Source organism: Necator americanus, chromosome I, assembly GCF_031761385.1.
Source record: "Necator americanus strain Aroian chromosome I, whole genome shotgun sequence".
In the NCBI taxonomy this organism is placed as follows: Eukaryota; Metazoa; Nematoda; class Chromadorea; order Rhabditida; family Ancylostomatidae; genus Necator; species Necator americanus.
In genome coordinates this window covers 964,489-988,502 of record NC_087371.1, presented here as the reverse complement: position 1 = coordinate 988,502, position 24,014 = coordinate 964,489, and the positions used below count along the sequence as shown (strand labels likewise).

Below are 24,014 nucleotides of genomic sequence, written 5' to 3'. Positions count from 1 at the left end.
AGCTTTTTTCTCCAGCACATCCGTATCCGTTGATATGTACATTTTTAGATCTTGTACGTAAATGCATATGCGGATGAAGAGCTACTGTAGATTATAATGAGGTTTAAAGTGAATGTGCACGAGTGTGATATTTATGTATGCAGCATTATGCTCTGAATTCAGTAATGAAGGAGGTTTTTCAAACCAACTGCAGCCATAGTTTCGAGAACGACAAGGACAAGTATGATGAGAAGTTGTTTTTGTTGTGTTCTCTGAACAAAGCTGCGAATTATGCGTTGGAAAGTACAAACTCAACCATCATTTCCTCAAGATTTATCGCTAAGAACATTCCCTCATCTCATCTTATCAGGAAACGTGTTACTAATTCTTGAAAGATTCGGAGAATGGCTTACCAGGGAAGCTTTATTCTTTTTTGCTACGGAAATTTCCATGTTAAGTCTTCTGTAGATTCAGTTTTTTTTTTGTTATGAAGTCTCAAGATCTTGAAATTTCCGGATGAATTTTCATTTTTCTTAATGCTAATGACACACAGTTTCGCCTTCCTTCGCTGTGCTATTCCGTTCTTTTCTTGATTAGTGTTGTGCTCAGTTCAGTCCCTGTGTCGCTGACCTCCCTGCGTTCACAAATGGCTCAATCGTTCACTATTTAAGTGCTTACGTCACCTCACTTTCCTTTTATGTCGATTTTTTTCTAAGCGTTCACGTTTGCGTCTGTGTGTCGGCGCGTGTCGATTGAAAATCGTTGGCGAAAATAGACGAGAAATTTGCGTTCAGGTGTCGTTCTCTCTTACGGCCTCATTCGCCCAATGCCCATAACCACGAAGGCGAACATAACGGAGGCTCAACTCAGGTTCTACAGTACACGGATAGCCGCCGAGTGCAGGGACCATTGGATTTATTAGTAACTAGCATTGTCTAGTATAAACTTAAAATCGCCGTCTTCGCGACGGCAACGTAGCAAGCAGAAAAGGAGCGAAATATTAGATTCTACCAAAAATTAATATATTGTTACTGTTGAAGTTGTCGTTGTTATGGAGCGTCTAATCGCATACGAGGAAATGGTGGAAGTTAATGCATCGACATCAAGCCGCTACATGGCGGCGCTAGGCGTCGACGCACGATTCGTGCTGCCAGACATAGCAATGCCGTCGTGCTCGGTGGAGGATTCATGGTCGAAACCCGTTCGGCGCCTACTTCGAAATCCTACAGCACCGTTCTATCGCTATTCAATTGCGCAACTACAAGTTAGCTACGTGGTTCGGGAGCATCAAACGGAAGAGGTGGAAGAACTGGACGAGAGAGAACAATTATCGCCATCACATTCATGTGCCAGCACCGATTCCTCGATACTTCATCCTTGTGAGAACGGCGAAGATGATTCCGGAAGAGGCACATGCGGTTCTTCGGGAGCCCCTTGTTGTGATGTAGAATGCGATTTGAGTGATGTGGACGAAGGGGATGAACCGCCAGTTGATGAACAGACTGACGGATGGAACGTCGGATGTGTGGTGGAGCCAATGACCGAGCTAGAAATTGAGTACGTGGAACGCGCACATCGTTACAGCAGATTTCTGGATGTGTACAGCGAGCCGAGCCTTCGATTCGTTACTATGCCGCCGTATTCGTTTGTATTGCCAAGGATCATAGGTGATAATTCATTTTCATGCAATTTTTTAATTCAAAAACCATAAAATTCCTGTTATGTGTAGTGTGTGTAGTATAATGCAACTCGCAACGGAACAGAAGACACTATCGGTATTCCCCTTCATAATTTTCTTTGCTGTTCTTAGAGATAACTCACATTTCTTCACTTCAGCAGTGGTCAGCGTCTAAAATTGAAAAATCCAAAATACAAACATACGCGTGGTTCTTTTCGCGATATTTGATGGTAATGAATACATTCAGAGCTTGCAGAACTCCTCCGCATTTTTATTTGGGTCGAGCCAAGTCGTATTGTCTAGAAGTTTCTCCCATTAGGTTCTCATAACCGACTCATTACAACATCAGATATCGTTTTCACGTTTTTCTTCTGAATCCAGCCACATCTGTGTCATTCCACGGAATGTTGGCGCCCACGTTTTCCTTTCTTTTAACCACAAAGTCTGGTGGTAGAATTTGAACATTTCTGAAGTTGAAAAACTGACATTATGATGGCCTCCATCTTGAGTTGAGCTTACTCAATTTTTAAATGTAGAGGGGAGGCTTTTGCTGGCTGGAATCTGTTCATTTAACGTTTTAACGTAAAGGTCCTAACACTAAAAAGTTGCGAAAACAAAACAGGATGACAAAACAAGCCAAACTGTTTGTGTAAGTTTCAGCCTATTTGAGCAAATATTTGTCATTTGATGGAATGTTGTTGATTGCCGCAAGAAGAATAGAAATTGGAATTTGAATTGAAATTGTATTATCTTAATCTAAATTCGAAAAACACCGATTCGAATTTTGATTTCCATCTCTTGAGAGAATTTAAAAAAGCGTCGAGCACAAGAAAATAACATGCTGAAGCATTTTATGTTGATTTTCTATAATATATTCCATCGTTGCAATGACAGCTAACATCAGCGATCGCGATTCCACCTTTGGCAAATGTTATTCTTTGTGAATAAAGTGGTCCGAACGATCGCTACAGTAGGTGGGTTCGCAACGAACACCAAAAATGAAGTCGCCACTAACAAGTACTGGTTTTCATCGCCAACAACGGCGAAATATAACGACAGCCATAGTGACCGAAACTGACCGCGTGTGGATTTTTGCGTGTGATGCTCTGGAAAAAAGCGTAGGTGACTTTCATTTAGAGGACGTTCACGTTGCTTCTGGAAATTTTGATGGACAAGAGATCGAGGAAGGAAAAATATCCTACTAATTATGATTCAGCTAATCAGATTTTTATGTCCTCACATTTCTGCGATATTGCATTTCTGGACAAATATCCTAGCTGTTTGGTGTTGATGTATGACGTATGAAATATTGGTACATCTGGGCAGCTGTGAGCGTATGAAAAATGCAAACAAAGGGGTGTTTGGCTGAATCCGCAGTCGAAACCTTGCAGCACTGGTTTTTATTGTACCGAATTTTTCTCACTCTAATTGACCAGAGGAATTGATCCCTGTGATGCGTAGGCATAACAACTAGCGCTTCTACTCTAACCATCTCAACAAAGACAAGAAATATTTCTTTTGGTAAAAGCAGTAAGCAAAAAAAAAAACATTTTCTTTATTTTAAAAGAAATGGATTACCTACTTGACAAGAAATGTGTACTAAGTCTGGTGATAAAAGGAATTATTTGGATGAAATCATCCGGAGAGGTTCATTCCCGTGTGTCGCCTACAACGCATGGCAGCAGTTTGTGAGATGAGGCGTCCGGCTGTGATCGGTTAGATGAAGAGATGAACATGAAGTGTCCAGCCTCGCTCCTCCTCGACTCGATTCCCCTTTAATATGCGAGTTTTTCAGGCGAAAGTGGGTACCAGAGTGAGTCATCGCCGCCGCTGCCCGTTGATTCGCCACGTTCGGGTGAGTCTGCTCGTTCCTCGAGTTTTCTGCTACGTTTCTAGTACAATAGTCATCCGGTGCTAGTCAGCACAGCAGTAAGTAGCAAATAGCGTGTTCTGTTGTCATCTGCAGCAAAACTGCAAAAACTTGCACGGGCCGACCGATCCAAGGCCGCTAGTGGTAATTAATGGTTTGGTGGCGGTAAGTTTTGTTCTGAGAGATAAGCTCGCTGTCTCCACGTGTTTGAAATTGTTTGCAGTTTTCTTGCTTTTTTCATTACCGCTGTATATTATGATTTACCTGTAGTTAGTGCACGATTATTGATGAAATCATCGTTTGATGATTTGTTGTTTTTATCGAAAAAGTCGTCCTACAAGATACTGCATGATGTAGTTTCGGATTTCCTTTGTACATATGACGAACGGCTGCTTAGCAGTAGTTCTTTTTGCTGCTCCTCCTTTCTGTGGATTCACATAGACGGAAAGCTCGTTAGTTACAATTATTATTTTTTTACTTACTTACTTAATTAGTCGCCCGGTTGGTGCTATCGCCGGTCGCGGTTGCGTGCGTCTTCGTCGAAGCGTGTCGTCCTTGAACACAGCTCTGCCCGATGTTCTCGATCTACAGGATGAGTTCGCACAGAATCCATCCATTTGTCACCGTTCCATAGCCTCTGAGACCTCGCATCTCTCGTGAACTGCCTATCCACACCGAGTGACCCAGGTACCTCAGGTCGACGGTGTCCGGCAGTTCAGCGTAATGGAACGGGAAATTTTTATCAAGGTTTTTACGCTCCGTCTTGCTATTTGATCTACTTTGGGTTGGGTCCCGGGGGTGTGCTGGACAATAGCATATAATTTTAATGGACAAATCTTTGGATAACTGTGCGAATTACATTGCTCGCAAGTGGCCGGAACATGTGCTCAAACTCTTAGAAACAAGCAGGACCATAGCAGATAGCAGTCAGACTCAAATTCGTGGTCCCAAGTTTTAAATCAGTTCAAATAAGTGAACAAATAGCTGCCGATCGCAATGCAGGTGGGGTGACGAGCAATTATCGAAGTCATTGAATTCTACATTACTACGATAATGAAAAGCGGACATGGCTATTGGCGGAAAAATCAGGCAAAATTTTGTACACAAATACGTAAACATCCCCCGTAGTGGAATAGTAAATAACGGGAAATAACATTGACTGCAATGTTATCGACATATCGATTAACAGATCACCAACATATCATCCCTATTTGAAACGTCACCCGTACATTTCTAATCGAAAAGAAGAAAAAATCGGTAATACAAGGCGGAGGGACATCTGGACGTGTGCAGTATACTTTCTTTTTCTAGTCGAGACGATAGATATCATAACTCACAAATGCAAAATTGTCGAAAAAAAACACTCACTGTCGACTCACAGAGGCAAATTTTTCCTCATAATGTGCCGAAAAATAGTTTTTTTTTTCTCAACACCGATGAGATGAGGTATCAGTGGTCGTGGACAACGGAAACATGCCTGTCTATTGGTGTGCAGCTCTAATCGTTGTGTGCGATTGCGAGAACCTTCCAGGCGTTTGTTGTAAAGTGCAGCGATATCGACTGGACCGGCTTGGGGCAGGCACACGCGGCTTCGACTAAACGGACCGCTTCAAATTGTAGTCGTGTTGTGAGATGACTGGCACATACTACTTTTCAATCTTTTTTTCCCCCCTTTTTTATGTTGTTATTTTAATTCGGGTTTTTTTCGGCTACACTAGCACAACGTCACTTAACAACATTTGAATATTAATATTTTTTCTAATTTTCCTAATGTTCTATTACTTATTTAGTGACCACTTCTGTTGAAGCTAATGTTCAGAGCAATGCTCTTCAATGAAAGCGAAGTGAAATGTAAACTTGCGTTAAATTGCTAGCAATAACGTTTTTCGCTGACTCCAGTGTGACGGTTTTCGTTTTCTTTTTTCTTTTCGCAGTTTTTATAAGAATTTCTGGTTTCTCGAATTCTTAAAATGCTCATTGAGCCTGCAGTATGCAAAGTTTTGATGAGACTTCCGCAAATTTTGATTTAGTTTGGAGTAAAACTGACCAAATAATCCAAAAAAAAGACGATTTTTTTAAACTCAATACTCGATTGAGGTATGTATGTGCGTAGGTAGTCGCTTATATAAAATAGTTCTTTTGCTGCCTTTACTAGAAATTTCCTGGCATCCAAGGATCTCTGATCTCCTAAACGGCGCACTTTTTGCGTTGCACTTGCGCTACATTCTTAATTTCGAGGAGGACTGGACTTGGTTTGGAAAAAAAAAGCATTTGTGTATTTCGTGTGCGAATAAAGTCGGGCAGATGCTTTGTCGCCACCTTTTCAATTTTTATCTAAGCAAAAGCTGCACATTTCAAGTATTTTCTTAACCTCTGGGAAAAAATTAGGAATTCTGGTTTTCCTTCTCTATTTCATTCTAAGCTCATAAGATGATGTCGTCTGTAGTTATAAATCATCATTTTGATGAAATCCTGGCAGCGCACTGTTGTTCTTCGTGAATTTTTCTGTGCGTGGCTCTCCATCCTTTTTTTCCGAGTGATTCAAATCGAATACGATGATTTTTGACTGTGTACACGAAGTTGGTTGAAAGAAAATTGTGTAAGATTTTTTGATACAAATGGTATTTAATTTTTTCTTCCAATTAATTGGTTCATGGGACGATTTTTCTCGAGAACACGTCAGTATTCGAATAGTTTTCGATTGTTCTAGAGATTTACGAGCCCCTTTTTGAAAGTATTACGTCCGGCGTCGTATATAATAATGCGTAAATGTATAGATTTATCCATTTATTATATCCATAAATACCCTGAAAAAATTGCTGTGCAATTAATGCTTTCCAGTACGATCCAGTGCACAAATTTCCCTTTGGAAGCTATCCTGGTTAAATGAATACCTTTCGGATTGACTTAAGCACACGAATGTGGCGAAAAATTGCTGTCGTTGAGCTCTACATATTCTTACTAACCGGTTATTAAAAGGAAGTGTTAGGTCCCGACACGAATCAGTGCACACGACTCAAGAAGGATTTGTAGAACGTGTCACTGTGCTTTGTTTCTCTGGCTGTCAGGAAGGTGATTGTGATCCAAGTTTCTAGGTTCATCTGCATTTTTTGTTGAGTAGCTTTACTTCTGACACTTCACAGGCTTTTAGGTGGTGATCCATACATTTTTTTTTCTAAATATTTTTGAACCTCCTGGCCCGAGGTTTCTAATCTGCACTCTACGCCACCAAAGTTCTTCCATATATGCATTCAATTGGCATTATTCGGGCCGAAATAGCGAAATATTCATTTGGGATTTAAGCCTTAACGCCTTCAAGCTTCATTTGTGGCCACATACCCGTGATATTCCATGAAATGCTCCCACCAGAGCACAATCATAGGTATTGCGTAAATTTCTTGTCACAATAAGTTTCTGGTACGTTTCGCGTTCCTCATGAAGAAGAACAAAAAACGTTGTAGTACGAAAAAGAAACTGCTCCGACACGATTTGTATCGTGAATGTTGCTGTTCGAGATGACGCGGAACATCTTCTGCCGCCGGAATTCATCGTCGATGACTCATCGAATCCCAGCAACCTTCCAGTCAGCGTCGTCATGATTTTTTTCCGCGCATTCCTGCAGGAGAGCGCTTGCGTCGCATGCTGCGCGTAAGTGGTTCTTGTTGATGAAAGCACACACACACCTTGTCGTCAGGTACTCATGCTAGTATTGATTCCCTGTTGTTTCAGACCTCAAAGAAAAAAAAACCACAAACCACCTTTTTTTTTGCTAATCCGAGAATCTTTCCCATCTGCCAGTAACCTATCACTTTGCTAACATCGCAGTTTTTCCTTTCTTTTTTGCTTTCCTTGGTTTTGTTATCGGCACTGGTGGCCGATAATGCTGGTCTGCTGGCGTGCTTTGCGTGACGCGGTGGTCGCACTGCCACACGCAATTTTGCATGCATTTTGTTCGATGCGTTGAATTGTGGAGCTGGCCATCGCCGGATGAGTGTGTGCTTCTCGTTTCTCGCTCTTTCTTCCTGGTCATTTCCGCCTTGGGGGGGAGGTCTCCGCCAACACTTCTGATCCTCACGCTTCTACCGATTGTGCAATAGTGCGCAATCGGTAGGCGTGATCGTTGATCATTAGTGTCGCAACGTCGCACATCCTCCTCGTCCTACTCATGTGATCAGCTAGTTCTCGGCACTTTGTTGACGCTAACCGAGAGAATAGCATGACGCCAGACAATCCGTTATCACGTTTCACGCCAGGCTCATCACAACTCTTTGTGTGGCCTCGAAGAATTTCTTTGCGAAAAAAAAATCCTTGGCTTATTCCGTTGGATCTTTATGTGACTGTTTTGTCCCTAAGAAAACATTGAGTGAATTTGTCTTTTGCGCCTTCACACATCTACATCTCAAGTGTGTTTGAGAACGTGCGCTTTCAGGAGTTTTTTCCCCAAGTCGATGATTAGACGAGTTTTCACTTTTTTTTAGTCCGAGTCGTTTGCGAATTCAATGAATTCGCGAGCGAAAAGTCTCCTTTGATTTCAACGAACATTTCAGATTTCTCTCAATCGACCGCCCTTAATTATACGACGTTATTTCTCGACAGTTATTCATCAAGAACAGTACTATGGATATGGACTACTCATTTCCTTCAAAAAAAAAAAAAAAGAAACAGGGATTTCTAATTTCTAGTCTTGAGTTGCTGTTAGAGCAAAGCCATGCTTGCATCGGAAATTTACAGTAATACCAAATGTAGAATATTATTATTCCTATTATATATCCTATTATGTAGTACAACGCATCGCGACGTTGACGAAGTTCGAGTATTACAATAGCGAAATAATAGCAGTGGAGAAATTCGAGTTTTTTTTTCATACCACTTTCCACCAGTTGTACAACTTTTTTTTTGCTCATTTTTCAGAATTGTACTTTATATTGAAAAGAAAATTCCAGAACGTACGCCGATGTTCGATTTGTTGGTATTCGTTGGCTTCTGTTATGAAAGTGTTAGTATACCGTTCAGAGAATTTCCACGCACTACTACATCTACCATTAAGAATAATTTTATATGAAATTGTTTGATTCCTGGTTGTTTTTCACCTTGAGCGCTACTGCTTGAGAGTATCAAAATTTCTCTCCAAAAAGCGTTTTTGTTTTTTTTTTACCTCGACAGCCCAGCTCCTACAGCAGCAGCGATCTCGGCTGAGAGATCTAGAAAAATCTGCGATCGAATACTACGAGTCACTTAAAGATAGTGTCGTAAAATGCGTTCGTTGATGAATTGCTAGAAATCTTCGCGAAGTTCCCGTGAAAGTTCCCGTGAAGAGAACAGGCGCCTTCGCCAAAAGTGTTGCATTGTTTTCGCTGTACTAAAACATAGGCCGATTGCTACTAGAGAACCTTCTCGAAAATGTGGGAAAAACAGTTTTTGATTAAAAATACCTCAGTTTGGTTAAACGTACTACCAGAGCGGTGGTGCTTTTATTCGTTTTTTTATTCTGTTGTTCTCTGTGCTATGATTTGGCTATACGTTGCATATATTGAAGTGGATTATGCAAAATCGTTCTATTTCCAGTTCCAAAGAGCCCGTCGACGGTGGCGGCGTGTGGTTCGTCGATAGCAGCCGGAAAACCGGTCAATTCTTCGTTATCAGGTCAGGTTACGAGTGATTCTTGCTTACCGTCTTATTCGTTTTCCATGTTTTTCTCTTTCTTTTTCTTTCACATTATTCTGGATTGTTAGAACTTTTATAATGTACTACATAGAAACCGTGGTAGTCTGTACACCATCCACATTTCTTAATTAATGCTATACCGTGAGTAGTAAAGTTTTGGAGAGGGTTCATGGGAGACAGTTAAATATTTCAAATACACGCGAGTGAAAAGATAATGTTATTACGACTTATTCAGCTGCGATAAATTTATCTACAATTTCTCCCAATTAAGAACTTAAATTAACTACATCAGTTCATATTCGCTGAAAGCATTCATAGTGTTTTGGCTAGTGTTTTTATTTCTTATTTATTTATTCACATTTTCTAATGGTGCACCAAAGAAGAAAGGAAAACACATTTGCCTGAGTCAGAACATTTCAAGAAGAAAATCGCTTTTTCTTGAATGAGAACTAGTCTCTTTGTTCATCCAGATTTTGTCGATCAACGAATGAGGAGAATTATTGCGCGTGTTCTCAGATTTCCTATCGGTTTAAGATATTTGAGTTCGAAAAAAAAAACAATGCTTTGAAGGCACTCAGGTTTTCTCTTGGGTTCCTTGCGATATACCTAAGGAAAAAAGGAAAGCAGCAATTTGTTTCCCACTTGACATTTTCCTTATAACCCTTCTAAATTATCGACAACATTTTTGGGGTGACTTTCTCTCTGTCTTTACCTGTATACGTCGCATATTCTGTGTTATTCTTTACCACGTCCGATATCGAAAATTTAAGAGGTTATTTTAATTGTATATCAAATTGCAGCCGTGAACAACTCGTCCGGTGCACAATCGTTTGCCGCCGCGGCAGCCTCCGGTCTCTCGTCCAACGTTGCCGCGACACCGGTCGCAGCTAACGCCACCGTCGAAGAATCAGTAGCTGCGGCTAGCACCACTTTCGTACCAAACGGCTTTGCCAGTGGTACGACAGAGGGACCGCAGACGACGTTCAGCTGTCCGCAAATAAATCGCGGAGTGCAGTTTGAGATATCTGAGATGGATGTGGTGAGTTGTTGAGGAATAGTGCCCGGAAAAATTCGTGAAGAGCATATCAGAAATGACTAAAATTATTTAGGCTTTCTCCTCTTCCGTTTGTTATATGCGCATCTACTGCACAATTTTTTTCATAGTTCTGCCGCAGCGTGATGAATTGAAAGGGAACCCAGAACGTAGAGCAGTCTCTCCACGGCCAACGATACGAAAGAGGAGCCCGTACACTTCTTGTTGTGCGCCAGCACCGTGCGTCATTTTGCGAGCTCGCGCGGCAAATCAAACGCGTGAAACTCCCGAGTAACTCGAGTGAGTTGTTTGGCCACGAGGAAAACTATGGAAACTAATTTGGAATTTCAACCTGGATGAATTTCTTAGAACTACGAGATGGAACGAATGAGGAGGCTAACCATCGGTTTCTGCACGCTTCTATCGCAAAATGCTCCGCTTCCGCGCAGGCAATGTAGGGAATGGATAGTATAAATTGGTGTTCACCGAAATCCCATCGCTTTTTTCATCGCTTTACCTTTTTTCTCGTTAATACATCAATCATCTGATTTAAAACAATAAAGATTATCCAGAATAGTAGGAATAATCAGAACGGATAGTGCTCACGGCTACGGTGAAGCTCTGCCCTGTTAGGTCATTTCAATCAGGAGACATCGCGATATTTGCTACTGGCGTATGCTCGGTAACCTTTTAAAAACATTCTATTCGGATTAATTGAGGAAGTAGGGAGACATGAGCACAAAAATCCTTCAATTCGCTCTTTTCTTGAAGTACTCCCATTGAAGTGCTTAATTATTAATTTTTCAGTTAAGCGAAGAGATATGGCATTATCATAATTCGGTTACACAATCAGAGAAGATGCTCAACAGAAAACTGCACCTGCGTGACATGCTGTACTATTCCATATGTCCAGTATTCCCAAGTGAGTGGTTCCCTTCTGTACTGTTTAGTTGATTTCTGTTCGAAAAAAATTCTAAAATGTTTTCTCGCATCTTTATTGAGTTCGATTCCCTTCTGGACTCTACATGTATTTATTATTGTGAAATATTCAATTTTGCAAAACATCCTGAAAAAAAATGTATCCAAAAAAAATTGGTGTGAAATCCCATAATGGTTATTCCAGTGTGTGGTTTGTATGTGGTTGGATCGTCATTAAATGGTTTTGGCAACAACACGTCCGATATGGATTTGTGCTTGATGATCACCAATAAGGATGTAAGTTTTATCACGCTTTGGAATGAAATATTTGCTGGATTTGACATTACTAGTTCGGAAATTGTACTTTTTCCCGAATGTTCTGTAGTTACGTGAACGTAATCTTTACTAGTGATGCTATAAATTCAATTTGTTAACCTCGATGTGATGAAACTGCGCTATGTCGCTTTACAAAGATTAACGAATGCAAAGTAGGCATTGCTTCACGTCAGAATGACTTTAACTAGTCATCGGCCGAATGATCGAACATTCAAATACGAAAGTTGCAACGGGAACCAACAAAAGTCATTCTGACGTGAAGTAATCCCTTCTTTGCATTCGTCAATCTTTGTAAAGCGGCGCAACGCAGTTCCACAGCATCGGGGTTAACAAAGTGAATTTATAGCATCGCTAACAAAGATTACGTTCACGCAGTTACAGAACATTCCGGAGAAAAGTGCAGAGTACATGATGTTTTAACTGCGGCTGTAACTAAATAAGTATGGGGTTATGATAGCCAGGCACTAGAACTTTGTTTGTACAAACCAGCGTAAATGTATATTTCCTCCGCCCTACTCTTCCCTGCACCCTAAGAGCTGTGAGTAAAAGCCGTATTGTTGGTTTACAAATGCAGACGTTGTAAACATATTAGTGTTGTCTCAGTAGCAGTTTTCGTACTGTAGAAACTGCGTAGCTCGAAGCTGATACAACAAAGCGATTAATCACTTCCACGTTCCATCAATTGGGGCATTATCGCCGAGTGTATGGCTGTTGTCGGACGATGTTAGATCGGAGAAATCCGTTGTGGATACCAAGGCTACGGTTTGGCAGAGATAGTCTTGTCAGGACTCATTGAAGAATAGATCAATGTATAGTCTCTGTGCGTTTGTCGTGAGGAACTGGCCAATATCAAGCGTTCCCTTCGCAAACTTCTCAATTCAAACTAAGAATTCAAACTTGATTGAATTCTTAATTCTTTATAAACAGCATCGACATCATTCCGATAAAAATCTCAAAGATAACCTCAAATATCTAAGAGCACAACAAGTTTAGTAAATCCCAAGTCCACCGTGGACATGGGAAGTCATCAGGCTGGATGTGTTCATTTTTACCAGAGGTGATATTTTAGTTAATGTCGAAATGGTGCCGGTACCAGTGTTTAAGAATAAGTGAAAGCTCAGTCGCAAATGAAGCCATTTGCGACTGCCACAGCCACAATTCTTCAGGATAAGCGCTTGTCTCTTAGTCGGTGCAGTACAGTTCAGTCGGAACAGGCAAAGGGGCGCACACCATATACAGTATTCTTAGCCGACGTGATCTTAGTTATACGTAGCCAAAGTAACGTAATGAATGACTTTTGGACGAGTTTATTTGGCTTGGAAAGGTTGAAGGTTGATTTCTTCAACTAAACTTCAGTTATCCGATTTCAGCTCGATCAGAAGACCGATGCAGTGGTCGTACTGAACATGATCCTAAGCACATTACAACATACGGAATGGGTATCGCATCAAAAGTTGATACTTGCTAAGGTGAGAAGGATAATTACATGGCATAATCCGATTTGTATGTATTAACGGGCTAATAATTGAGGTGCCAATTCTTCGGATAAAGTTCGCCGCACCTTTTTCCGATATTACTGTGGATTTGAATGCGAACAACTCCGTTGCCATTAAGAATACGCATTTATTGTGCTATTATTCCTCTTGTAAGTGTGCCAACGTCAATTTTCACTTGGATGAAGATGCAATATGGAATTTTTTGTGTTTTAGTTGATTGGCGAGTTCGACCACTCGTGTCTGTGGTAAAGGAATGGGCGAAACGCAAAGGCATCAACGATGCGAATCGATCTTCATTCACCAGTTACTCGCTTGTGTTAATGGTTATACACTATTTGCAATGTGAGCGTAGAAGAACTTCTTCGGAGAGTTCCGTTCCTTTAAAATATTTTCTAAAATCTTCAGGTGGTACTGAACCAGGGGTGCTTCCATCGTTACAACAAATGTTTCCAAGACGATTTGCGAACAAATGTGACGTACGAACGCTGAATGTGACGTTACCGTTGGACACACCTGCCACTTCGGAATGGCACTATTCGGACAAGTCAACGCTTGGCGAATTACTTATTGGATTCTTGGACTACTATGCAAATAAATTCGAGTAAGAGATTTCGACGGTTTTTGTTTCTAATAACTTGTAGAAAAATCGTCTCAAAGGAGAGGTCTAAAAGAGGGAGAAGAAATCCAAGCGGATGAAAAGAGAACATCTACAGTGCTTGTATGGAACAACTTGAGTGTATGAGCGCTAACATTTTGAGAGAATGAACAAAAATCACGTCTAGTCGTCGACATCGACGCCAATACGACTATACATGCAGTATTTATAACCAAATACGGCTAGATTGCATTTTAACAATTTCAGTTATGATCGCGATGCCATCTCTGTGCGACTCGGAAAGCGAATAGATCGTGCAGTTATTGCACGGCAACGACCGAATGGCGGCTACCAACAAAACGGAGCAAATTGGCGATCACAATGGCGATGTATATGCATTGAGGCGAGTTAGTTGCCTTACTAGCTTACTCTTGAGAAGATCCCTAGTAATTCTTTTTAGGAGCCTTTCACCTACTCCAACACAGCCCATTCGATTTACGACGAAATGGTTTTTGATGCCATTAAATCGGCTTTCCGAGAAGCACACCAAGAGCTAGATTCGACTAGAGACTTAAAACGGTTGCTGAACTGCAAACCAATCACGGTTAATGCGCCGATGGGAGGGTAAGTCCCATGTTTCTGGCTACAATCTTCAAACAATTCTTCCTCTCGGCCATTGTTCCGGTCCTGCTCTTTTTGCTTCGTTATTTTGCTGATCTGCAGGTTATCTTGAAATTTTCTATACTCTTCTTCAACCGACGAAAAGCTTATCGGTTTATGACTTTTGATAGCCTGCGGTAGCAGGTGCTGCCGTCATCAACAAAATTTGAGTTTCTTATCAGTTCTATGTGACCGAATAGAAAGGAGTGTTCTTATCGTAGTTGAAATTATGAACAAGCATGACTGAATGACATAACCCGCTTGAAACGCCTTCCTGTCGTACATCGTTCGATTCCAGAGCCATGGTGTATGTTTCGTCGTTCAACTCGACACGCGATGCATCTACAGGCTCAGCGACCGGCGAATCACCAACGAGCGGTGCCTCCAGACGGTCAACGCCACGAGGAAGCAGCTCAGCAAGCAGCATAAGTACAGCACGTAGCGGAGCTAGTAGTAGTGGCAGTTCAAGTTCGAGCGATTACGGCGATGAGCAAGACCATGATCGGTTAGTTGCTCTGGATTTTCTGAATTTCGACAGTACGTTGATGGCTTGACTCGGTTACAGGTTCGCTGATGTGTCTGATGTAGCCGGTGTTCCACTTCGACGACACTCGACACGGGCCCGTCGGTTAGCACGTGCAACTGGCGGCGGGAATGGAGCTGGTACAGTGATCGCATCGTGCGCACCGGCTCCTCCACCACAAGTGACAGTAACCGGTGCCGTAACTGCTGAGCACTGATTTGTTGCAGTTTTAGTCTGAATTCTCTCCACAAAGTTTCCTCGACGATCTCACGATATTGACGCCTCTCCTTGTAATCACTGTGATATCACTACGGAAAACCAGTCACGTACGTACGTCGTACATAGCATTCCGGGATCCTATACGTCTCTCACCTATGCGCACTGTCTGCCCGTCTGTTTCTCAGCTGTTTCGTACATTTTTATAGATGTTTGTTCCGTTTAGAGCTAATTCTCTATAATGTATAGTTTAGTTTGCGTTTCTTTCCTTCATTTCCCTTTACTTCTTTTTCTTTACGAAAAGCATAGAAATTCGGTTGCTTCATTGGAATAACTCGATTTAAACCAACAGGTTTAATATCGCACAATGTTGGTAGCCGGCCAAAAAAAGTTCAAAATATTCATGATAACAAAAATAGACTTTAAAAAAATCGTTTCTTCTTTCTTTCTTTCTCTCTTTTATTTTTTCATTCATCCACACATCATTTTCGTAGGCTATTCTTTTTTTTTTAATTTCCTCTATTTCATCTCAAATACGGCGTCTTTATTGTATGTTTTATAGTGTTTTCATTTTGTCTTACGAGATTATTCTTGCTCACTTGAAATTACGCGCGCAAATAACTTCGCCCGCCCTCTTCTGTAAGTCACCTATCTAAAATACCAGTAAAAATACACTAGTAAAAAAATTGTAGTCGGGGTAGCAGTGTCAGTTTATACTGCTGCACAATAATGTGTAATTTTAATGGAGTCCGTTGTTGATTGTTTTCTGTATATGTGTACGTTTGTAGGCCTTACTTGCTAGTACATTTGCCTTGTTATAATCATCTCAGCCCCGACGCTGCGAAATCTGTCCATTCGCTCGCTCGTCCGCAGGCGCTCGCTCTCGTCTACAACTAGGCAGATCCCAGTCGCGTCGCTCGCTCGCTTCCCCCTTGCACTTCCACGAACGGTAGTTAAATGTACAGCACACGACGGACCCAATAGTGTCTTTCCTCCACAGGTTATTTTCTGTCTTTTTTGTCTATTTCTTCTGTGTTCCTCATTCATCATCCAAGAGTCCTTTTCGTGTGTTTGTAAACGCGTGCGTACGCGAATCTATGCTACGTTGTTACACCCGTGAGTTGGTCATATGCTGTACGATCGATCGAAAAGGTATGCAGCGCATTTATGACGCTCTTCCTATATCTCTGGTATATTGTTTTCCCTCTTTGGCATTGTTTTCCTCGTTTATCAATTGTTTTTTTTTTCCTCTTTTTTTGTGAACGTGCAAGATGGTCATGTTTCTGTATGCAGCAACTGGACGAGGGTGGCGATCGAACTAGCCATTTGTTATTATCTCTGGTCACTATATGTTGCCACTCTCGTGTCAAGTTGCTAAGAAATCACAATCACACTCAGTTCTCGGTTATACTATCAGTTAGAAGCCTTTCCTTAACTTTACTGGCCAATGTGATACCATCTGATCTGCTTGGCTCGTGTTTTTTTGTGTACTGTTAGTGATTACTTTTTTAAATGATACTTCCGGCGAAGTACTAGAATCCAAGCAGATCGTCTCCTTGGCCCCATGACAATTCCATTCAAGGCCACGATGGACTGTCATGACATGTTATGTATCGAGATTTACTGTACACAAATATTGGTGCCAGTGTTATTGATTGAAACTTGATGGTTTCGAGTTTATAAATAAATATAAAAAAATAGTTTTTCTTGAATACATCTGAAGAATTGCGATGTGTCAGGTGCTACTCAAAGCGAGCAAAAGTTAAGATGCACAAAACTGGCAATATTCCATAAAATGTGCACTAACTGAATACCCGTCACGCGCTTTCAAGCGGGGACCCAATGACATACTTCAAATGAAATTTGGTCACTACGTTTTTTCTATTTCGAATGAAATAGTTTGGTGAAATAGGTAATCCTACTGCAGCCTTACTTTTGTCCAGCATCGAGAGCAGGATTGTAGTTCTTTTTTTCTTTTTTTTTTTTTGTGTGTGTCGCACATTTCTAGAACAGTTTATGAAGATTATGATGATTTTGATTATGATTTTGGACTTTCAATTCGACTATAGTCACTGTTACTAGTTTTTGACCTTTATTTTACTTTACACCATTATTTTTCGGATTAACGCATGTCCCCTCATACTCTTGATCGGCTAAACTACTATCCGTTTTCAAATCGGAAAGAATTTCCAAAAAAAAAAAAACAAAGAAACAAATTCAACCCAGCCATAGCCACCAGAAACCAGATGTATTTGTTAGCAAAATAGTGCACTTGAGTCAAAAAACCTTGATATGCTATGGATGAAGCACTAACTATGTTGTACTATTGCTATCGCTTACATTCATTAGAAAAACCTGGTTAGAAACTTCTCCCCGTCGTCAACTTTTCGCCATGATTTCTTTCTTTCTTTGACCACAGTCCATTTTGATGATGACAGAGCAAACTGCGGGTGTCGATTGAATCAAAATCCATCGCGACGACTAAGACTAAGACTTAACTCTATAACAACTACTCGTCGACGAATAATCATCGGAATTCAGCGCGATCGACATCAAGCCGGTCTTCGTGCATACAAGCATTCGGACAAACAATGCCCTATAACAAATGGACTGGTCATACAGTGAGAAGAACAGACGATAGATAGACTAAAAGGATGTTGGAATAGGGAGAAAAATGGTCACCAGATCCTTCTCGAATTCTTTCTTTCTGTTCTGAAATGTTTCTTTCCATTTAGAAAACCGAAGCTAAAAGTACAACTACGGTATTCCAGAATCTACTGAAAGCACGAGCTGCGAAAGAGCAATACAATCAACCGCTTTCCCACAAATAGCGAATTCAATAGCATATACCGACAACTGTAAGGCTGCCTAATCGAGGATTCGCGACTATTTCATCTACTGAAATGCAGCGCTGCTCCTGAGTTGCGTTCCACTTTCGTTTCCAACCGATTAAACCGTCGAAAACTACTTTTAGGACATAAGGAATAGAGCTGTTGAGAATGCTCAAAGTTCAACATCTGACATGAACGCTAAGATCCACCAAGCCGTATTCCAAACATGAACAACTGCTTCCTAACAAGAAATCTTGTAGTTTCCTTACCACATTCATTTACAGTTCCTGGGGCAACATAGTGATAAGAGGCTCCACACTCCATTAGTGTGATACGTCGGCTGGTCGCCATAAATCATGGCGTAGGCCGTACACGCATCCATAATCTTCAAACGAATCTGAATTGAGGTTCAACACGTTGAATCATCCCAAAAGGATTAATCAACGCTAGACTCTTTACTTTTTGTTATGCTATTGCATTAGGAACAAAGCACAAACACGGGGAAAAGCGTGTGACCGTTTTTTGCACATTATATCGCTCACGAATCCCACACATTCAATGTCATTGCTTTTTTCTTTCACCTTATTCCTCTACGATTCTCCGACCCGCAGTGTACATCAAAAAGAAAGAAAGAAAGAAAGAAGAAACTCTCCTCTGGATTGCATAAAATTCAGAAAAAAAGAAAACATACAACTATATTAAGAATCAGGTACTGAGCACAAATCAATCATAGAAGCAATCGGAACATCAGCGTTAAAGTAGCGAATAAAACATCTATTTTCGATAATCGAAATCTTTAGTCATAAAAACACGAAAACACTCTGCTTTATAATATACATATTTTATACACAATCATTCATGCATCCAGACAATTTTCAATATCGTTGACATTCAGAGAAGCACATTATTGAATACGTGAAGTTTTGCGGGAACTGTCGTGGTAATGAAGCAAGGGCAGTCCTGAAATTGATGCTTCACAAGCAGCTAAACCTCCTAACTAACAAGTTTATGTTCTAAGCCACTACATGGTAATGGGAAGAAGAAATTAAGTACTGACTGTCATACAGTTGTCGTTTTCAATTCCATAACCACATAAAAAATCAAGACTCTCAAATGAGTGAAGAAATGTTGACTAACCCTCGTAAATTTAACTGGTCCATAGTATAGAACTACTGTATTCCACTAATGAAATTTCGAACCTGACAGCATTCTTCCTGAACGATTTCCCAACCTACGCTCTGCTTAGCTTGCACTAGGATGGTTTCAAAAAAATTCAGTCACGACATGTCACCTTTCATAGTGCGTAATTACAGTTTAACTGCTTTCGACACAAATAATCACGAAAAAAGAAACAAAACAAGTGAGTCCAAATGAGTGAAGTCTCTTACACGACTAGAGTTTAGAACGAAGAGAAAAACTACCTTACCCTCGATAGAACGTGAAAACGTGCAGAGACCACGGTCACCACAATTCTTATAATAAAAAAAAAGAAACTGCACTTGTTACAGAGATTATTACGACAACAAATGGCCATCAGGCATAGCAGTGCTGCAAGTTCTACTTCGATAACATCTCGCAGAACTACCTTCAAAAAAAAATAGTCCGCACTGCCAAACTTAAAACAAAAACTCAACAGGTGATGTCTTTCTTGAAGTATGCACATAACAAATCAGAATTCAGAATTAAGCGAATTTTATGACAGTTAAGAAATGTGGTACAGAAAGTAAGTTTGGTTATTAGAGACTCTATTATTCGGATAATCATTTATTTTTTTGTTTACGTCGTTGTCAGCATTAGGAAGCTAGCTACACTACCACGTTGGAACCAGCCATCTGGATAGTACGAACCCGAATAGCACGTCTCGCTGTATGGAACACTCCACTCGTCATCGCTTTCCGCCGTTTTCGCAGCTCCACGTTCTTTCACGTATCTCTGCCAAACACGTTGCACTACGTCACGACATGCCATCGACCCTGCTCTCGCCTTTATGAAACGCGTTAGCAGCACACCATCAGCGCCCATAAACTGAAGCAAACGATTTGGGAAATGTGTTCCAAGCGAACTTCGTTAACTCTTCCATGAAAAAAAACACCATAAGCGAAGTCCCAACTCACTCCGTGAACAAACTTCTGTGCAAGGTTGAGTTTGTCATTCATAAGTACCTCGTCACCTTTTTCCTTAAGCAAAAAAAAATACAAGTAGGAAAATAAGCGTTTGACAACAACAAGTTCCGTTCAGTCGCAAGAAATATCGGTGGTGCTCTACATAATGACATCTATAGCTAGTACTCCTCAATAGAGTATAAATAGAACAAATCGATTTTAGACCTTACAAATGCAGCCTCTTCAAGTTTTTAAACATAGTTGGGGGCGGGAGCTACTACGCTTCGCCCTTATTTCTGGAGCCTCCATCTGTGACATGTAAGCTAAAGTTCTAATAACTTTAGCTTACATGTCACAGAACGTCTAAGACTAATGCTTAGGTATAGGGTACCGACCAAATTACCGGCATTATTTACTTCAGAGAGAAGAGCGTGACTAAGTGCCTCTCCATACCTCAATTACACTTTACCCAAATTTCTTATTGGATCCACACGAATGATTATTTGTTTCTAATGCATTTGAAGAGAGTAAGAAGTTTGGGAGTGAAAAAACGTAGAACTATAACAAATATTTTTAAAGATGAGGCACGTATGCACAGAACGAGGGTACAGAACTCTATCTGAGGGCTTCATATAGCTGAAAGAAGGTATTCTGTGATAGATTTGAGCAGTAATTTTAAAAAGGAAAAAAAAGTGACCAAAGAGTGGCGAACTTACCCTGAGAAGTGAAAGAATGGCATCTTCCCTTTGAGCCTTGTTCATTATGGAGCCAAGAAACAAAACGATGTTGACCATGGTAATCATGATCAGCTAAGGATAACACATAAATAAACAACCAACAACATTCAGAAGACAAAAAAAAATAGAATATTTACAATCACAATCCAAAACCATAGGATCAAAAACAGTTTTTCATTTATATAGTTGAGAGGGATCATGCACTGGATGGAGCTGATGTGAACGTTGTTGTTATTCTCCATCTGAAGTAAGGACCTAGGAGTAAAGAAAATGACAAATGATTACTCATATGTCGCAAATTCTCGAGAAAACACCACTCATCTTAGTGTAATTGCATCCAACTTCCAGAGGGAAATATGGAAAATGCGAGAGACCCCCGTGATCCGCCACTCGTACTCCACCAATCATGCGAGGAAACGACTTCTTTGACAGAAAAGCAAGCATTATCTAAATTTCGTCTGGAAGAGGTTGTAGCGAGCTGTAATTTACGGTTAAAAAACGTACCCTAACTCCCCAATGCATGTCTGGAAATCCAAGAAAGTATGTAGTGAGATATAGCTGAATGACCGAATTCAGGAGATAGAGGAGCTTCGTGCATCCGTAGAAAATTGTAGCTATCGCGGGCAGACGGAACACTGACGACACAAGTCCACGCTAAAACATGATCAGATCACCAGATATACTGTCAACGAGGAGTAGAATCCAGCAAATACCCGCGCGATCTTCCTATAGTAGAAGTAACTAAAGATGTAATCCGAAATATTGCTGAGCTTCGACGAACGATTACTGGCACGTTTCTCCTTGTTCAGCTCTGCGCTTTCAGTTACAATCATACCCATGTCGATGTCTTGAAGCGGATCCAATTAATCGCTTTATAAATGCGACATCGATAGCGGCGTCAAAACGACCTGAGTCTGGGTGCGATTGCGTAAGCAGCTGCGCTCGAAGCGCAGAGGTGGAGCTAGCGGACGTGGTCAAAATGGGACCATCGTTAGCTTCACTCAGACGGCAGCCATGAGTAGTGCAAGCAACAGTCACCCGATCCCAACCGCTACGCTCCCAAAGGCCGCTCTGAGCGCAGCCGCTTACACAACTGCATTCAGCATCAGGCTGCTGTGACAATACTACACTAACAAAAGTCTTACACAAAAAGGATTGGACGTAGACCCAGAAGAAATCCGGTATCATGAAGCAGAGCAATTGGAATGCAAAGTAGAAAGGCACCCACTGAAATCAACTCTGCTTCAGCATTGAAATGTACGAAATAGTACCACACTTCTGTAAATAAAAGCAGATTTGCTGTCCTCCTATCCTACAGAAGTCGACTGAAAGAAGGAGGGCATGTAGGCATATCGCTGTTACGCCTGCACCTTTGTCACTTCCAAAAACCTTGAACTATTCAAAATATCAATAATATTAAAGAAATTCCTCCTTGTTTTTGCAGCGTTGGAAATTGCTAACGACATACAAAAGCAGAGTAATATCCAATTCAACTATAACTGAGTGAAAAGAATCTGAAGCTCGGTGCAATTGCGTAAGCGGGTGCGCTCAAAGCGGCACAGTTAAGCTGGCTTTTGCGAGCGACTCACATTGCTTCGATGAGTGAGTGAGGCTAGCGAGGGTCCCGTCAGGGTAACAACCGCAATAAATGCGCCGCTTTGTGTGTGACGTCTTACGGAAATGCGCCGAGCTTCGAGACATTTTCACCCTGCTGTACATTCGGCTACAATTCATATGAAGGTGGCATGTTTATTTCTGCCCTCTCTTGCAAATGAGGTAAATTACAACTTTAAGGACATATTCACATGATTTCTTTGCAGGTTTGAATCTCGGCCTTGTGACACGATCCTCAACTTTCGTTTAAAGTGCCTTACCTGGTAGTATTTGACAGCAATATATTTAGTGTTCTGTGGATCACGACCGTTCAGCTTGGGTGTCATTGCGTATCCAGGATTCGGAGTTCCATTGTATCCAAGTTCGTAGCGATAAGTGCCTTGCATGAAACAATAGTCAAGAATGTATGCTTGCCATGTTCGAACCTCTTAAATAAGGACAAACCTTGAGAATGCATCCATTATTCAAGTGATATCTGCAAGGCAACTTACTATCTGTTTCCGCTGAGATGAAGCAATCGATCGGATTCCCAAAATGCTGCTTTGTGCCAACAAGTAGAGCGAAGAGGCAAAGGATATAGACTACAAAAATGTATTATTTGAACCTTGTTTAAAAGCACCTAATACAAGTTACAGGGGTTAACTAAACCGAAAATGGAACAGCCTTATCCCGCGAAGAAGCTCTATCGGCTATTGGATTGTTGGATTCTAAAATCCTGAGCACACGGAGACACATTGAACGGTGTACGGTAAACTTCGCTCATAGTCAGTCAAGGTGTGGATACGTCAGCCAGCTGTCCCTTTTTAATGACCGAACCACATCCAAAAAGACTACTTTAGGTCATTGCTGAGTGACAGTGATCGCCACGGTTAAACTTCTATTATTTCCTCATTTCTAGAACTGACCATCCAGACTACTGTGTCCAGTCCTTACAGACACCTAGCTGAATTACATTAGTGTCCTTAACTAACCTGTCATATGATAATGCAAACGATCAACGTGATCCTCAAGCGGCTGCCTGTGTGCACCTCTGCCGCGTCCTTTCACGATATCGCCCAACAGAGGAATGCTTAGAAACATCGCTACTCCTGCGATAAGCGATTACGGAGCTACGCCGGGTTCCGAGTAGTGCTTCTGAAAATAAATAAGAATCTGAAACAAAACAAACGAATTCCAAATACGTCCTCTGTGGGCCCAATCAGACATAAATAAATAGCATAACATCAAAGTTAGTTGTTTTCAGTAACGCTAACTCATCAGAAACAATTAGAAAACAACCAAAAGGCTGCGGAGCAGAGAATTGCAAAATGAACGAGAATGAATGAAAACCTTATTCTCCTCCTAATACTAAAGATTTCACATAAGCTGGAACAAATACAGTGAAGTTATAACCGGTACAAAAGTGAATTAATTTATGTCATTAGGAAAGATACTTGGCGGTTGTACCACTGAATTCCCAGCTCCCAATAAAGAAACCCACTTTCTCCACGGACTCATATCAATCTATCATATAAGGAAAAAAAAACTCAACGAGATGAAAAGAAGAGCCATGTGGGACCCTACACGATCTAACAATCCATAAACCAACAATACAACTATTAGGAAGTGGCACCTGGGCGGACTCAACTGTCCCGCCAAATTTCAAGAAGTGAAGTGTACGCAGAAACTCTGCGGGAACCAACACAACAAAAGATCAATAAGTGATCACAACTTGAATGTTTTGATCACCACCGCAATGTCTGCTAGAGACAATAACACAATC

General features: G+C 41.0%; 2 protein-coding genes across 7 annotated transcripts in view; one reads left to right on the top strand and one right to left on the bottom strand.

The window, feature by feature from the left end:
• RB195_004116 (uncharacterized protein) overlaps positions 1-14,990 on the top strand; it is a gene marked incomplete at both ends in the record, with an annotated part of 34,363 nt that extends 19,373 nt beyond the window's left edge. Inside the window, 15 exons of one of the 4 annotated variants that reach the window (XM_064179204.1) lie at positions 1,031-1,646; positions 3,453-3,512; positions 9,093-9,170; positions 9,992-10,230; positions 11,032-11,146; positions 11,348-11,439; positions 12,849-12,947; positions 13,009-13,123; positions 13,188-13,316; positions 13,380-13,575; positions 13,837-13,972; positions 14,030-14,193; positions 14,528-14,734; positions 14,795-14,892; positions 14,986-14,990. In XM_064179204.1, coding sequence (XP_064033102.1) covers positions 1,031-1,646; positions 3,453-3,512; positions 9,093-9,170; positions 9,992-10,230; positions 11,032-11,146; positions 11,348-11,439; positions 12,849-12,947; positions 13,009-13,123; positions 13,188-13,316; positions 13,380-13,575; positions 13,837-13,972; positions 14,030-14,193; positions 14,528-14,734; positions 14,795-14,892; positions 14,986-14,990 — 2,349 coding nt within the window. The other 3 variants (XM_064179205.1, XM_064179201.1, XM_064179203.1) reach the window with 3 other exon arrangements.
• Positions 14,991-18,703: 3,713 nt separating this feature from the next.
• RB195_004114 (uncharacterized protein) lies at positions 18,704-23,332 on the bottom strand (the record flags this gene model as incomplete). 3 transcript variants are annotated; one of them, XM_064179181.1, is made up of 12 exons in its annotated part: positions 18,704-18,759; positions 19,647-19,824; positions 19,914-19,976; positions 20,618-20,710; positions 20,776-20,880; positions 20,951-21,085; positions 21,143-21,292; positions 21,352-21,485; positions 21,784-21,865; positions 22,513-22,679; positions 22,744-22,833; positions 23,224-23,332. In XM_064179181.1, 12 exons carry the CDS (start codon positions 23,330-23,332, stop codon positions 18,704-18,706), a joined length of 1,362 nt encoding a protein of 453 aa, XP_064033098.1. The 3 variants fall into 3 exon arrangements, with proteins under 3 accessions (XP_064033098.1, XP_064033100.1, XP_064033099.1); XM_064179179.1 differs by lacking the exons at positions 18,704-18,759; positions 19,647-19,824; positions 19,914-19,976; positions 20,618-20,710; positions 20,776-20,880 and having other exon boundaries at positions 20,924-21,085; XM_064179180.1 differs by lacking the exons at positions 20,951-21,085; positions 21,143-21,292; positions 21,352-21,485; ... (2 more) ...; positions 22,744-22,833; positions 23,224-23,332.
• Between the last annotated feature and the right edge of the window lie 682 nt (positions 23,333-24,014).